The sequence below is a fragment of the Vicia villosa genome, unplaced genomic scaffold (assembly GCF_029867415.1).
Source record: "Vicia villosa cultivar HV-30 ecotype Madison, WI unplaced genomic scaffold, Vvil1.0 ctg.000287F_1_1, whole genome shotgun sequence".
Taxonomy (NCBI): domain Eukaryota; kingdom Viridiplantae; phylum Streptophyta; class Magnoliopsida; order Fabales; family Fabaceae; genus Vicia; species Vicia villosa.
The window spans coordinates 75376-92711 of record NW_026705123.1 but is presented as its reverse complement, the minus strand read 5'-3'; the positions used below and the strand labels follow the sequence as shown (position 1 = coordinate 92711).

At 35.3% G+C, this 17336-nt stretch overlaps 2 protein-coding genes across 3 annotated transcripts; one reads left to right on the top strand and one right to left on the bottom strand.

Annotated features, from left to right (window-relative positions):
• Positions 1-5281: 5281 nt before the first annotated feature.
• Positions 5282-7835, bottom strand: LOC131626431 (BTB/POZ domain-containing protein At4g08455-like). Of its 2 annotated transcripts, none has more exons than XM_058897242.1 (2): positions 7470-7835; positions 5282-5916 (listed from the first exon to the last, which is right to left on the bottom strand). In XM_058897242.1, exons 1-2 carry the CDS (start codon positions 7692-7694, stop codon positions 5461-5463), a joined length of 681 nt encoding a protein of 226 aa, XP_058753225.1. In that variant the 5' UTR covers positions 7695-7835; the 3' UTR covers positions 5282-5460. The 2 variants fall into 2 exon arrangements, with proteins under 2 accessions (XP_058753225.1, XP_058753224.1); XM_058897241.1 differs by having other exon boundaries at positions 7426-7833.
• An 806-nt stretch (positions 7836-8641) lies between these two features.
• Positions 8642-10209, top strand: LOC131626444 (uncharacterized). The gene is made up of 5 exons (XM_058897262.1): positions 8642-8829; positions 8964-9049; positions 9198-9316; positions 9363-9543; positions 9635-10209. Exons 1-5 carry the CDS (start codon positions 8642-8644, stop codon positions 10207-10209), a joined length of 1149 nt encoding a protein of 382 aa, XP_058753245.1.
• Positions 10210-17336: the final 7127 nt, after the last annotated feature.

Genomic DNA, 17336 nt, shown 5'->3' with positions numbered 1-17336 from the left:
TGCATAAAATTAAATGATAGAAAATAAATTGTGATTTCGGTGTTAATAGTGAAAAAAATTTGTTAGGAGTAGGTTTCGTCATCGTTTATTCTCATTTATAACCATTGGTCAGTAATATGTTCTTCTACTCAGCTTTTAATATGAATGTTTGTTGCTCTCATCATATCTCATCTCTGACTCAACGACGCAATATCATTTGTATTACCTAATAGACGATCTCTTACTCTATTAAATATAACATCGTTAAGATTCAACATTGATTTAAAGATATTGATATCAATTAAGAGTATTCGGTGGATACCAATTATCAGGATGAGTAATAGTAAGACAATTGAGGCAGGCAACATACCTATTGAAGTGTGGAAAACTCTTGAAGATAGAGGTATTCAGTGACTAATCAAACTCTTTGATAAAATTATTATGTCAAAGCAAATATCGGATGAATAGAGAAGAAACACTTTAATTCCAATCTCTAAGAACAATGGGATGTACAAAATTATGCAAATTATATGGGAGAGTTAAACTTATGAGTCATATCATGATGTTATGATAAAAAGTGATTAATGTAGACTAAGAAAATAGACTAAAGTTACTTAGAATCAATTTGGCTTTATACTTGGAAGATCGATCATGAAAGCGATCTATCTACTATGACGTGTGATGGAGCAGTATTGGGTAGATCAATAAAACTTATACTTAATTTTTATTGAGTTGGAGAAGGCGTAAGATAGAATGCCTAGAGAGATATTGTGGAAAGTCTTATAAAAAAGTTAGGGTTATTTATATTTAAGTTATCCAAAATAAATATGGAGAGGTATCAACTACTGTGCAGACACTCTAAGATGGACGATTTTCCGCATTACAATAGGATTGCACCAAAGTTCAACCCTAATTTCCTATCTTTTTATTTTAAATTTGGATGTACTCACATAACACATCCAAGAGCTAGCACTAAGATGTATGTTTTTTGTAGATGATATAGTCCTACTTTTAAAATCGACGAAAAAACTAAATAAGAGATTGAAGACTCGTATATTCTACTATAAAGTGAGTAGATAAAGAGTCTAAAAATTAGAGATAAATAAAGACCTAACAAAATTAAAAAAAGACTATTAAAAAAGATTTTAAAATATTTTTTTTTGGCATTAGATAGAATATTATAAATGAATTTGGGATCCATATTGTTGACCCATTAAGTAAAATAAAATTTGGTTTTGTTGTTTTAAGAATTTTCAAAATATAAAATAACCTTAAAATCACTTCGAACAGCCCTTAGTTTTATAGAAGCTTTTTTATTTTTGTAAAATTTTAGACAATTTCTCAATCCACTCCATGGATCCCTTAGCCACCATGCAAAATTTCAATTTTATCATCTGCTTTCGTAGATGCACATCCGGAAACACCCATATTTTACAAAAAAAAAAAAAATTATTTCCATCAATAGATGCATCTACGAAACGTGGTGAAAACAGAGTGTTTCGTAGATGCACCTACGAAACAGTCTGCTATTTTTTAAAATCATGTTCATTTCACTCCAGAACTCAATTTTTATTACAAAAATTTAAAATTAAAGTAATGCATTTTAAAGACAAAAGTAGGTAGACCAATAAAAATACATCGTATAAATAATGTCGGTCATAACGTCGAATACATCATCAAAATAACATACAAAAATGAAATAGAAATACATCATCAAAATCACTATTGTGTATGTTAGACATCATCCTGCGCTTCTCCTCTGCCTCTGGCCCCGCCTCCGCCTCTGCGTCCACCAAGCCCTCTGCTGACTCTACATCTAGCGTCAAGTGTCCCACCAGTCCTGGAACGATGTATACGATACAGAAATGCCTCTTCTGTCAGCCTAATCTTAACATCCAGCACACGCCTCTGCTCAAACCCCTCAGAGAATAAACCATCTGTAATGGCTCCCCGACCCGTGTCAGCTATCTCACGACACAGAGGAAGAACATCCTGAGTATGGTCCAACTCAACTGATGCATCTGCAGAATCTCCTTGTGGGATGGTCTGGGTAGATCTCCATCTGCAGCGGAAAGCATGTACAGTGTGACACTCTATAGTACCATGTGATGTATCCCTCGATACAACTCCAGTTGTGCTCTACTATCGCCGCCTGAGCCTCCTCGGGAACCATGTGATGCTCCCAGTCTGCAAAGACCTCATCTAACTGCCGAAGAGTCATGGTGATAGGAGCAAAAACAATAGGGTCGCGAGGTATCGTCTTTGCGTAACCAAAATGATGCATGACGCGCTCCGAAAGATAACGTACAATAATGGTCGAGCTGGCAGCCAACCATCCAGAATATAGTGATATCTCATCAAATGGAACCGTCTCACGGTGCTTAGTATAGCAGTCATAACGTATGTCCTCGGCAACCATTCGATCAAGTGCGCGCCTGTAAGGATCCGACACTTGGTTCTCTCTCTGGGGGCTGAATGCACTGGCACGTGGCATGAGCTTAGTGTAGGCAGGCACCTCTCCCCAGCCAATAATATCTGGGAAGAGCTGTAGTATCCAACCCTGAAAAAAACGGTTATTTAACGTACTATCAGAAATATATAATGAGTAGAAGGGTGTAAGATTGTTTCCACAAAAAGGGTAGAGCTGCCTGCAAATGTCCTTGCCTTCCACAGGCATCCCTCTCCGAGTCTGTAGTAGTTGTAGGCCAGTACAGCCGCTCCCCAGTTGTACTCATGGATACATGTTGTATCTGATAAGTACGTCAGGTAAACAACGTCTGTGTACGATGAGCTCGCGTCCACAAAGAGCTGAGTGCCTATCAAATATAGGAAGTAACATCTCAGCGCCCGCTTTCTATGTATATCCTCCTCCACCTCGTCACCAGCAGCCTGATGTGCCGCAAGGAGCTCCTTGTCATACCTCCGCTACAAGAAGCTAAACCTGACGTGGGCCCACGCGTCCTCTCTACCTCATCAAGCGCCTCATCAGGATCATCCCCCAGCTCAGCAATCAGCATCTCCCGAGCTTCCTCCTTCGCCATCCTACCGTGACAAAGGAGGGTACCCCTGATAGGTAGATGCACGAGGCATGCCGCATCATTAAGAGTGGTGGAAATCTCACCGCGAGGTAGATGAAATGAGGAAGTCTCTGGATGTCATCTCTTTGCAAATGCCGCCAGCATCCTGTTATGTATCGTCTTGTAGCCGAGCTGACAGAGGTTCCTCAGCCAGAAGCTAATAGTACTTCCTGGAACCACGGCTCGTCAGGCTGCGCGATATCCCTAATCTTCTGTGCATGGTTGTAGAACCTCTTGGGATCCCTCTCCTGAAATTAAAAAAAAAAACGGTTATTAATAAGCAAGGTCAGAAACTAAAGAAAATAAATTAATAAGTAATTACCAAAGAAAACGTACATCTCCCTCCCAGATACGCCTGGCTGCATGATCTGCATACCCAGTCAACAGAGATGCGTCTACAGGACCTCCCGGGTACCAAACAGGCTCCGACACCGGATCATCCTCGTGCAGCTCGGGAGGTGGCACCGAAGAACCTGCAACATCCGTCACTGGCACAGGCACAAATGTAGAAGAGGTGCCCCGACGACGTCTACGGGGGATGGCATCTGAGAGAAACCCTCAGCATCAACATCATCCCGAGTCCTTCGTAGTGTAGTAGTAGATGGGAAACGCCCGACTAAAGCGGGTGTAACGCATGGGGAAGGTCCGACTGGAGCGAATTTATCACATGGAGAAGGCCCGACTAGAGCGGGTGTATCAGATGGAGAAGGCCCGACTGGAGCGGGTACATCTATTGCAACGGCAGCTCCATTAGTGACCTGAGATACTACACATATCCATTCATGCCGCACGGATGCATGTTGTGCAGTCCTTCCATGTATATCCCTATATGGACCATGGGCCATAATGTCTGCATTGTGATACAAATAACCTCGATATAGAAACTGTGTATTTATAAATAAACAAGAAAAGAAAAACAAAAATTTACTCTTCCGTAGATGCATCTACGGGAGTACCTTAGTTTCAAAAAACTATGGTGCTCGCGTAGATGCATATACGAAATGCCCTAACGTTCATCTCTTCCATAGATGTATCTACGAAAGACACTGAAGCTCTGAAACGCAACAATGACGTAGCTCCACTGTTCTAGCCACTAAAAAACTCTATTTTTTGTGGCTTGATCATACGTTTTAAACATAAAAAATACCTCTAAATTATATTTCTAAACCTATCCAATCATTTCTACACCTAAATATCAAATTCTATTTCGATTTTACGAATACTCTAAAATAACTTGAAAAGTAAAAAATTTACCAATTAAATAGAGCTTTGAACTTGATGGAATGTGTTGATACTTGATGTTGACAATGTGGCCGAACTCGAGAGAAAGAAATTAGAAGTTTGATATTTGGGGTTGAGAGAGTTTGAGTGTTTGAAATCTGAAGAATGAGGGAGGGAAAGGTATGACGCAAGTTATAAAGTCAAATGCTTCCGTAGATGCATCCACGGAAGCTTCCGTATTTACATCTACGGAACAAAACAACATTAAACAAAAAAAAAATGCTTCCAGAGATGCATCTAAAAAAGCTGGAGGATATTTTTGTCAACTCAATGGTATGTGAGAGATGCATGGGATGGAATGATAAATTGTCAAATTTTAACTTACTTTTGTGTATTGTGCTAGGAATAGTTGATTAAAAAATGAAACTCTATTTCTTGAATTTCTAAAACGTGTTCTTTAACAATAACATTATCCATCCTCATAACTAATATGCATAGTAATTATTTTTTCTCCATAAAATCTCAAAAACCTCTTTGTAGAAAGGCTCTAATAGACTGCCTTATCCATTTAAAAACAACAGTATTTGTATTTAGTTAAGTCACATTCCATTGAACACCTCCACCTAGGGGTGGCAAACGGGCATATGCCCGCTCCATTTAGGTCCGTTGCGCAAAAGCCCGCAAAAAAACGAGACAGGGCAGGACGGGCATATTTAAGAGCGCGGATCTAAATTTTTGTCCCGTCCCGCGAAAAGTGAGAGCGGGGCAGGAAAAGCCCGCGGGCATTGAACTTTTTATGCTTAAAAATAGTAAAATTGTATGAAAAAGCTCATACCCGCAAAAGCCCGCAAAAAAACGGGGTCGGGCCGGACGGACACATTAAAGAGAGCGGGCCTAAAACTTTGCTCCGCCCCGCGAAATTGCGGGTAAAATGGACTTTCCCCGCAGGCCGGGTCCGTTTTGCCACCCCTATCTTTCTATATTCTGTTAGTTGCTAGTGAAGATTAGAGAAATATGCACAAAGACCCTCACTGTAAGGTAGTATTTGGACAGTAGTAATAGAGGCATCGAGTCTAGATGCGTTTTGAACTCTACACAGTAATCATCAATCAACAATATAATCCAAACTTAAGTTTCTACCCAGCTTAAAGCTGACTACACTATTTTCCTACATCGCGTGTTCCTATAGCGCGTGTGTGGCTGCAGTATTAACCTGTTTGCCAAGATATGCTTCGTATATTTCCACAACAAGACGTGGATTACTCTCCACTAATTCTATATAATCTTCATTTTTAGTGAGGTTGTCCATGTTCTCCATGATCACTGCCAAGGCTGCATCTTGCAATTGGTTGGCATTGTGTTGATGAGCAAAGGCAAAGTTTACAACAGCTTTCTCCCAATTCAGTTTGGAGATCAAATATTTCTCACAGTATGCTTTAAGATGCTTCACCTGATATTTTTCGGCTAAAACTAAAAGGTTACATGCCATTTGGTTGTCAAGGAATGCTTCAGCAGTGTATAAGTAGTTAACGAAAGCACGAAGGGCGTCGTATGATACGTCAGCAATCTTGATGGTGCCACTCCGACTTTCATCCATATCGTGTTCAAGCATGGCTCTGAAGACTGGAGAGCGACTAACCTATTTAATCACCATCATGCATCATTAGATTCATTATAAAAACCCTTACAACTTAAAAAATGAATATATCAAGATAACACATGACAGCACTTAAACAATAAATCACATAAAGGATTCAATTCAACATTGCGTTTACTTCATTCGTCATCATAACAACATCATATAGCAAAACACAAAGTATAGTACAATAAATTTTTCAAATAACTAAATAGAATCTGGGAATAAAAAAACTATTAAAGTAAACATTTTAGATTTTATATCAAAATTGAGTCCAAGAAAGAAACTCGTGTAATATTTGTATATCGGGATACTAATTCATGATTTTATATCTAAAAAGACTACAAGAGTGTTGGTCCTATATGTATATAACAAGAGAGTCAAACAAAGGCCATGGGCAAGGATTCCATATAGAAGATCAAGAAAACAAAATTAAGATAAAACCAGATTATGGATTATGAAACATATTCTTAAAATCAATTTGGTGGTGGTTATGTTAAGTTTGATATACTTTATCCTGTCCAGCTTCCTGGATTAAGAAACTAAAAGTCCAAATGAATTATTGCATTAATTTATTTTAATGTTATAAGCCTTTAATGAGATGTTCTCTTAGGTAGTCAAGTTAAAATGATTATTCAACTCATCAAGTTATCATAAAGGAGATGACATGTCCTGTCATAAATACATTTTTCAGTTTTTATATAGAGCAGTTTTATTTAAACTTCAAACATTGACACCATATAGTCAACAGTACAAAATAACAACAACAACCAAACTTTATCCCACTAAGTGGGTCGGCTACATGGATCAACTTTCGTTATAATGATCTATTCATGACCTTGCTTCTATCCAAATCGTTAATCTCAAGATCTTTCTAAATAAATTCTCTTATAGTTTCTCTAGGTCTTCCTCTTCCTCTGGTTGTTTGACTTCTCTCCATCTGATCTACTCTCCTTACCACCGAATCTACCGGTCTTCTCTTTACATGCCCAAACCACCTAAGTCTATTTTCCACCATCTTCTCTACTATAGGTGCTAGCCCAACACTCTCTCTAATATTTACATTTCTAATCTTATCATGTCTTCTTCCCCCAAATCCTGTTTTCTTTAAACTGAGTAGAGAGAAAATAGCCTTTCAGTATAACATTAACATATGGTGTCATTGTTTCTTATTGTGTCTAAAAAGCCTTTCTGTTTTTCATATTTAAAACGATGTATCAAATTAAAGAGTATTGGTGAGTTGTTGTCATGGTAAAATAAATTGATTTTTTATAGTAAAGCATTCAGCTACATCCAAAATAGCCCAAATTTCATCTGTTACACCCAATCTTTCATTAACTCTTTGAACAGTTATAAAATCTTAAAACCCTAAATCCATAAACCATGTTCCTATCTATCTAGTTTCCACAATCAGCATCACTATAACAACAACATTTTATCATCGCTAGAGCATCACAAATTCAATTTAATTGAAATTTAAAAAAAAAGAAAGTGGACAAAGAGAGTACTGACGAGAACGGCCTTGTGAGCAGGAATGGAAGGAGAGAAAGCATCACCAGACGGAAGAAGAACGAGATCAGTCGTGGAAGGAGAATCAAGCGGCGAAGAGAGAGTAAGGAACGAGACTTTGGATTTGAGGTCTTGGATCTGACGTTTGAGTTCCTCCTCGGTTTCGTTCGCTTCTTCGTAGCATTCTTTGCAGGTACCGGCATCGTCGGGCTCGTAATTCTCGTCGCAAGAGAGACACCGTATAATCCTCGACGTGAGGTTATCATCGTCATCGTCGTCGTAATCGCTATCGGCGTAAACCGTGCAGCGACGCGGCGGCATTTTGTTTAAGCTTTTTGATTGATCTATGTGATGCGATGAATGTGTTTTCTATCTTTCGGCGTCATAAGGAATTAGGAACATGGTTGTTAAGTGAAATAGAGACATGCGGTTAAATTAGTTTTAAAATATTGATTATTAAGCAACTTTATTAGTACATTAATCAATATTTTATATTTCGATTCTGAGCGCTAATTAACTAATTTCATCGCTTCATTAATCAATGTTGTATACTTCATTAATCAAATTTATTTTACTACTAAAAAATTATATTTAATATCTGCGTGTTTATTAACCAAACAATAAACTATATGCTTAAATACACTTTTGACCCTCGTGTTTTTATCAAGTCACGAGAACGATCATTTCCTTTTCAAATTAACGAAACTGGTCCTTACCTCCACTTCTTCCTTCAGAAACGCTGATGTCTAAAAAAAAGGTATATGTGGCCTTGCTTACATGGAAAATCACATTTTAAAATCCATTTTCATTATTTTTTATTTTAAGTCAATAACATTTGAACATTATTACATTTCATTAATACCTTAAATCATTTCACCCTAATCCATTTCACCGTAAACCATTTCACGATACCCAGAACCAAAGTTTCTTCACTCCTTATAACAAGTTTTTCCTCCCGTTTGCCAAAATGTTGTAAGAAGTGAAGAGAAGAGCATGACATCCAAGGGAAGAGAAGAGCAGAGCCTGAAATACACATTCAAGTATGTATTGCAATTAGAGTTTATACTTATATTTCTATTCATGTCTATTGTGTTGAACAAAGTTTATGTTTTGCGATTAGGGTTTCATGTCTATTGTGTTGAATAAAGTAGACGATTAGAAATTAGGGTTTCTATTTCTACTGTGTATTTTTTCTGGATGGTTATTTTATTGTCTTGATATGCACGTGCCAAGTGAAGAACAAAGGTTGAAGCTATGTATTAACCATAAAGGTACATTTGTAAGTTTTCCTGTCAAATGTTATGTGGAGAGTTTAGTGTATGAGATGGATTTCAATGTTGATGTTGATTTTGTGAACTATAAGGACATTGAAAGTTTGGTATTTAATGTTGGGTATACGAAGTTCAGGTGTTTGTGGTACCAGCATCCAAAACTTTCATTTCAGCGTGGACTTAAGCCTCTAAATATAGATGGTGACCTGTTGCAGCTTGTTGCAGATTCAAAAAGGAATAGTTTAGTGGATGTCTTTGTTGAACATGAAGTGGTATACCAGATGTAGTTGAGTTTTGTGATGAAGGCCCTTTGGATGGTGATGTCATTAATGAAGTTCCTTTGGATGAGGATGTTAGTAATGCTGAGAAGAAGGTACTAATGGAGACAATTATGATGAAGTTCCTTTGGATGGTGATGTCAATAATGAAGTTCCTTTGGATGATGAAGTTCCTTTAAATTGTGATGTCAATAATGATATTCCTTGGATGATGATATTCCTTTAGATGATGATGTTCCTTTGGATGGTGATGTCAATAATGAAGTTCATTTGGATGATGATGATGTTAGTAATGTTGAGAAAGAAGGTACTAATGGAGCCAATTATGATGAAGGTAATAATAAGGTAAGAAATGTAAGAAGTTGTTATGGAGGAGGCTGTAAATGAGAAGGAAGATGTCAATATGGAAGGTACTAATGGAGTAAGAAATGATGAAGAAGTTTATAAGAATTTTGGAGCTAATTCTGATAGTGAAGAAGACTGGGACTATGTTCCAACTGAAGTTGGAAGTGAAAGTGAAACTCACTTTGATATACCTGTTGAAGGAGAAGAATGGGATTGGACACATGAATGTCAATAATCAAGAAGGTGGTAATCTGAATGAAACATAAGCTGCTGCATATGAAGAGTCAGACCAAGATGAAAATGATTTACATACTCCAGTTGAAAGTGATGACGAATTTTTTCACAAAAGGAAATTCCCTACTTTCAAAGTGTATGATAATGGTGATCCTGTTAGGTTTGAGTTGGATATGCAGTTTGTCTCAAAAGAGCTCATCAAAGATGCTGTGAAGGATCATGATATGGAAACAAGGACTAACTTATGGCTCAAGAAAAATGATGCAATTAGAGTTGTTGTGAAATGTCAATTAAATTGCCCATTTCATATGTTAGTTGCTAAAAGGAGTGGAAGTCAATATTGGCTAGTGACAAGTTTGAAACCAAATCATGAATGTGTTAGGTCTGTTGGCAATAAACAAGCTAAAACTAAATGGCTAGCAAAGAAGTTTATTCCATTGATTAGGCACACTCCACATATCAAACCAAGTGGACTAGCTGATGAGGCATTTCTAAGGTGGAATGTTAAGCTCAACCATTTTCAAGCATATAGGGCAAATAAGAGAGCAATGGGGTTTATAGAAGCTCAACCATTTTCAAGCATATGGAAAGGTATTAGCACCCTCACATCCATTGTACTTAACAAGACGCATTTAGTTAGCTTTGCGAAAGAATATTAGTGTAATGTTACTTGTGATATTATACTTAATGTGTGTTATTTACAAAAAGGAGAGAAAAGGAAATTCTTAGGTTTTTTACTAATGTGTCTGGCGAGACTTTGAATTCCGCTCTAACGTACTCCCAAGTGTGATGGAAAACTCAATGCTACTTAGTTCTAGTTAGCTAATGTTTATTGGTTGGTTGATTTTAGTGAAAGGTACTTGGTCGCATTCGAACGAAAAACATTGATTACTATCCAAAACATGGAGAAGTGGACATTTGCATCACATCAAGAATGGACAACATAATATGGATTTTCATATATTTATGTTCTCGTCACATTTGAGCGGAAACTATTACTATTCACACGTTGTAGGAACAAAGCATTGTTTGCATTGTCTTGGAATGGACGGGACATCTTTCGTCTATGAAAAAGGTGTGACATCGCACTAAGGCAGAAAATATAGTTTGATGAGTTGAGATTGATTTTAGGTGGATGATGAGTATTTTCCTAATATGGTGTACGCAAGCCAATCGTTTACTCGAGGAGCATGTGAATGTACATCCACCCATTCCTCTTTTCATCCAAAATTAGAATTTTGAAACTTGTTTGTGTAAGAAGAATATTCTTCTATGTGGTGTACGCCAACTAATCGTTTATTCAAGGAGCATGTAGATGTACATCCACTCATTCATTTTTCCTCTAAGTTTGATTAAAATGTTTTATGTTTTATTCGGAAGACGAGTGTTCGACCAATATGGTGTACGCCATCCAATTGGGTATTCGAGGAGCGTGTGGATGTACATCCACCCATTCCTTGTCCATTCATTTTTTTATTCGAAAAGATTTTGAAATGTTTTTGAAAATGACTTGATACTGGTCAAGTGTTTGATTGATTTTTGAATTGAAAATAATTTGAGTGTTAAATGAATTTGAAAATAGGTTTGATGTTGATCAAGTATTTGATTGCATTTATCAGAATTAATTTGAACGAGTTTGAAAAGCAACTTGATGTTGATCAAGAGTTTGGAACTTTATTAAGAAGAATTGATTTTATTTTGCGTCTACTCTATCTTATTAACAATAAAAGAGGTAAGCTGAATAAACATTAACAATATAAAATGATTAAGGATTCAAGTATGCATAAATAACAAGAGTAGTTAAATTTTGAAATTGATTGGAGAGAATGATTCACCATTTCTTATTTTTGAAAAATGTTTAAATTTGGAAAATAAACTAATTCTAAAAAGAAATACTTTTTTTGTCTTTTGACTTTTTTTAAGAGTTTGGTAAAAAAGAACAAAATTTATTTGAAAATGATTTGTCAGAGAGAAATGATATCATTTAAAAATTTGAATTTAATTTGAAAGAAAAAAATTATTTTTATTTATCTTTATTTTAATTTGAAAATGGTTAATTAATTAAAACATAGTCATTAAAAATATAAATAAATTGATTTAGCAAAATAGTAAAGAAGGTAAAAAGTGCAAACAATAAAAAGAAAACAAAAAAAAACTAAAAGCCCAAAGCAAAAATGATTGGGGTGCACTAGCAAATTAGGGGGCCAGACCCAAAGAGGCGCACCCCTAGAGTCCAATCAGGAAAAAAAACAAAGCACCTAAAAAGAAAATAAGTGGGTGAGGTAAAGGGTCGGGCCTGAGCAGACTCGACCCAACCCTAGACCCTGAATATATGAATCAAAACCCTAATTTCTCTTTTCCAAATCTTTTTCTCTCATCATTTTCAGAGCTCTCTCGTCTCTCTTCCTTTCTAACATTGAAACATAAACCAAAAGCCATCAGAACAGATCAAACAAAACGACCTTCATCTCGTTTCCAGAATTTCACTAGAATCCCCAAAATCTTAAACTCTCAACACAAACCCCATGTAACTTTGGCCCTTAAATCCGAATCTCACCATGAAATCATCACAAACCCAACCCGACTAAGGGATCGGTACTCCTACAACCGACCCTAAAACCACTTGAGTCCAAAAAATCTAACTTAAACCTAGACGAAATCACATCTAAACCTAGATTTAACATATAAATCAAGCAAGGAACACACAAACAAACACGTACACATGGAAACCCTAGTCCCAACAAAAATCCCCAATCCCGAAATTTCATTATGTTTGTTAATATTGCAAGTTTACATCAAGAATTAAATGGGAAAAGGACTACACATCTAGTACGTACAAGGAGAAAATGAAAAAGAAAGTTATCCAAACACATAGATTTAGTGGCAATAACTTCTAATAAGGCTTTAATCTCTTATTTCTTCTCTCCACTCCTACTTCTTTCTTCTCTTCTTATGGATACATCCTCTTCTGACTTCTTTCTTCCACTTTCTTTGGGTGCTCTAAGGTTGATAAGGATGGTGGATGACGGGGTTTGAGCTGAAATCACCTTAAAGCTTCAATGTGAGGCTCTAAGTGATTTATTATAAGAGCTTTGTTAATGGTTAAGGGATGGTTGGAGATTGCTTAAGGAATGATGAAGATTTTTGCTATTTTTTCTGTGTAATTGTTTGTGGTTGCCGAGTGAATGAAAATAAGGTAGGATTTATAAGGATTTCTAGGTTAAGAATTGGTGATGTGTAATTATGATAGGATCAAATGTAGAATTAGTTGATTTATGAGCTATAATTTGCCAAAGTTTGTTATTAATTTTGGTAGGATGGAAGGAGTGAAATCGTGTACTCATTTGGGAAGATGCAGAAAATAAGGAATTATTGTTAGTCATAGAATTCCCATTTTTACCAACATTGAAGAATTTTCTCTTGATATTTTGAGATGGAAAATGAGTTTCAAAATACTTAATTCTTGAAGCAAGTCCCATTTTGATGGAACCACATTACATGCATTCAAAGGAATTGATTGAATTGAAATCTTAATTATAAGAATGATCGAAGAAGGAATTCATTCAACCAAGCATATTGCCTTGTGTTGTGTATGTGCTTTTTAACAAGAATACATAAGGAGGATGGGGTTATGTGCTCAAGAAGCATTACCCTTTATCAAGAATTGGAGATTTATGAAATATCTAAAAGGGGGCATGTGTACTGATGATATATAATATTTGTTACTCCCTCCGTTTTAAAATGAGTGTCGTTTAAGGTTTTTGCACACAGATTAAGGAATGTAATAATAGTGTCATAAAACATTGCACTTTTACTATATTAACCTTATTAATGTATTGAAAGTAGTTACAGAGTAATAATTAAATGACACAAATGGAAAAATAGCAATCATTTCTACATTGAAAAGTGACAATGACATTTATTTTGAAATAAATTTTTTCTCTAAAATGAAACCCATTTTGAAACAGAGGGAATATTTATCTTTATGTTTCTGGGTTTATTTGCTAGTTTATGTATAATTTAAGGTGATTTTTTACTATACTGAGTGCTTAATTTGTTTTTAGGTCAAAGAGATAAACATGTTCATATTGTTTTCCTAAATACCAAAAAATAAAAGTCTTAGGATAATTTATTGAAGTTTGAAGCAAAAAAGAGTGCAAAAAGTCAAAATATCGAGGAAGATCAAAGAGATTTCCAAAACACGCTGGTAAACATAATCATGTCATTGGGTGAGTATGAATATGAAAAATCTCAAAAGCTAGAGAAAAACAAATTTTGCATGAGGCAACGTGGCCATCTAATGTTGAGAAACACAATAGTGGTGCCTCTCGAGCTTCCAAAAATATCACTTTAAAGTGATATTATATAGTCGCCTTAGAATAATTGGTTATTACGACTTTTCTACTATATAAAGGTCTCGAAGATTTAGTACAAACACACCATTTTCACTAAAATTATAATTTTTACGTTGGTTTACTAGTTGATGAAACATTATTTCAATATTCCAAAATAGGAAGATGAATTGAAAAAAGTTCCTAAGTTAAGTCCCACATTGTGTGTTAGTTGAAAAAACTCCTTAGTCCCACATTGCTTAGATTGGAAATCTTGGTTAGTTTACTTCATTATATAAGGAAGTCACTTGTTTCATTCCAAAACACACCAAAAACTTATTTTGAGTTTTTCCTTCCTCACTCTCATAACTCTGCGTCTTTCGAATTACCGAAGCGCCAACTTCTCCCCATTTCTTTCTACTTGCTGAATTTTCCGAGTACTTTCTTGCATTCTCCTTTGAGAATAATGTTAATTTCTCCTAATTTGAGTTGAGAAATTATTAAGTATAATTTTTCTTGGATTCTCTTTAAAGAATTATTGAAATTTCTCTTGGTTTGAGAAATTATTACGACTGATCGTTATACCAGATACTAAGGTGGTATTTAACCATATTTCAATGGTCATAGTATCATTTGAGGGTGTATTTCTAGACCGATTATCTATCGTGCAAGTAGTAATCGTACAGTATAAAACTGAGTTGTTTTATGCTGGAGGCGTCGTGGTTATTAAGAGCAGCTTTGCATAATTTTGGCAGTACCGCGAAACGTCTTAAAGAAAGCGTATTGTTCCTCGACTCGACCCGATAATTTCTTTGGTGTAAAACTTGTTAAAATAGTGATCCGAAAATTTTAAGATGTTTCGAATTGCCATGGCTACCCGAAGAAATTATTGGTACTTCTGCGGATACTGTTTTTGACAAATCGTTCATGTTTGAGAGATGTCACTTTAAATGTTGGCAACAAAAAGATGATTTTCTTCTTAATGTTGAAAAAGATAGCTAACATTCTGACCGAGGACATTTTGTTGCTCCTTCTGGATCAATCGAACAAACTAACGGTAAGAAATTTGAGGATTCAAAAGGAACACATAATAGTGTTGAAGTTGAATCTGCTGCACAGATTAAAGCAAATAATTTACAGGTTAGGAAAGAAATCACCTTATAGAAAGAATGATTATACCATTCTGAATGGAATCGCAAATGATCTGTATGACCATTACAGTAACTGTGATACTTCAAAATATGTTTAAGAGGCTCTGAAAAACAAGTATGACATTGAAGAAGCTGTAAAACAGAAGAATGATTTTAGCAGCTACGTGAAGTATCAGATGGTAGATGAAAGGTCCGTAGAAACCCAAAGTCACGAACTTCAAAAGATAGCTCATAAGATCATCACTGAAGGTATGTATTTATATGAACATTTCGAATTTCTTTTATTACTCACAAACTACCCCCTAGTTTGAAAGTTTTTAAGAATTATGTTTTGTTACAAAATAAAATAATTTTTAATTGAGAGACTGATTATTCTTATTGAATAAGAATCTCATAGACATGATTAATTAGAAAAGTCTTGATTTTTTTAAACAACAAAAATAAATTCGGTGTGGTTCTAAAGTCATATGGCAAATCATTAAAGAATTAGAACCGCAATATTGTGAACCGAATTAAGAATGAGAACTCTTCTATGACCCCAATTGCTCCAACTAGACAACAACCACCATCTCAAAGAAATGACATTGTTTTCCCTTTGTTTCAACAGTGGAAAACTAAGTCATATGGCTAAGAGATGTAGAAGCAGGCTTGAACCCGGTGTAGCCCGTAATGCACATGTTAACTTGTATAATGGACAATTTATTACTATGATAATTGAAATTAACATGGTTGATGGATCTAATGGTTGGTGGATAAACACTAGTGTCTCTCGTCGTGTTTGTTATGATCGTGTTACGTTTAAAACATACACGAATACTAAAGATAAGAACATGTTGTTGGGAGATGTCCACACCACTAATGTTGTCGATATTGGAGAAGCGAAACATGTCCACCTATGAAAAGACTTTAATCTTGAAGGATGTCATGTATACTCCAGAGATTATAAAGAATCTTGTTTATGTTTTTTTCTTTTACTTATAAATAAGGAAAGATTTAGTCAGTTTATTGGGGTAGATTTGTACACCATCATCATAAAGAATGATATTTTTGCGAATGAAATTGATAAGTTTAAAAACTATGTAAAGAATTTGAAAATAATTTAGTAAGAATTTGTAGTGATAGGTAAACTGTATGATTCTAATTTATTTAATTATTTTAATAAACAACATGGAATTGTACATGAAACGACTGCTCCATATTCCCTTGAAATGAATGGTAGAGCAGAAAGAAAGAATATAGCTCTTACTGAACTTGTTTTGGCAATTATGATGAATTCTGGTGCTGCAACTCACTGGTGGGGGGAAATTTTATTGACTATTTGTTATGTCCTGAATAGAGTTCCCAAGTCAAAGAGTAATATCTCTCCTTATGAAATATTAAAGAAAAGACAACCAATCTTGTCTTATTCGAGAACTTAGGGATATTTGGCTTATGTCAGAAATCGGGATCCGAAATGAGTTAAACTAATATAGCATATGAATGTGTATTCATTGGATATGTAGCAAACAGTAAGGCATATAGGTTTTATGACATAAGTGCAAAAGCGATCATAGAATCAAATGATGTTGATTTCTATGAATACGAATTTCCCTTCAAATCGAGAAATAACGGGGGCACTCAATCGAGTCATATTCCTGTGATAAGAAGCACAGAAAGCAATAACAATGTAGAAACAGAATTTCGACAAAGTAAAAGAGTAAGAGTTTCTAAAGACTATGGATCCGATTATGCGGCTTATAATGTAGAAGAAGATCCAATAAATCTTCAAGAGCACTGTCTGTTAGAACAAGATTGGGATCTATGTTCAAAATCTGGTTTTGATGATAACAAACATATATTTTGTGAGTAACAATTTTATTACTAATGATTTCATTGAGTGTGCAGATGTTATGCTAAAAGGCCTTATATGACATTCATAAAAAACAAGCATAATGATTGTATCAGAAACTGGCTTAAAGACTAAAGATTGAAACAGATCAGAAATAGTATCAATCAAGCTCAAAGAAATAAACCAGAAATATCAGATGCATGAAGTCTCAAAATAACAAGAAGATCACACAAATGAAACATCGTTAAATAATTAGATGTTCTGATTAAAAGCAAGTTCAACAATCAGAGTCTGAAGATCAGAAGTTATCAAAGAAGCAAAAGCTCGATATTACAAAGAAAAATAAGCTTCCTCAGAAGAACAAGCAATGCCAACAAAAGATGTTTTGACCGAGTGATCAGAAACTTCTAAGAACATCGTAAATTGCTCCAATTAAGTCACATGCAAGAAATTACCGTACTCAAAGTAAAGATAAA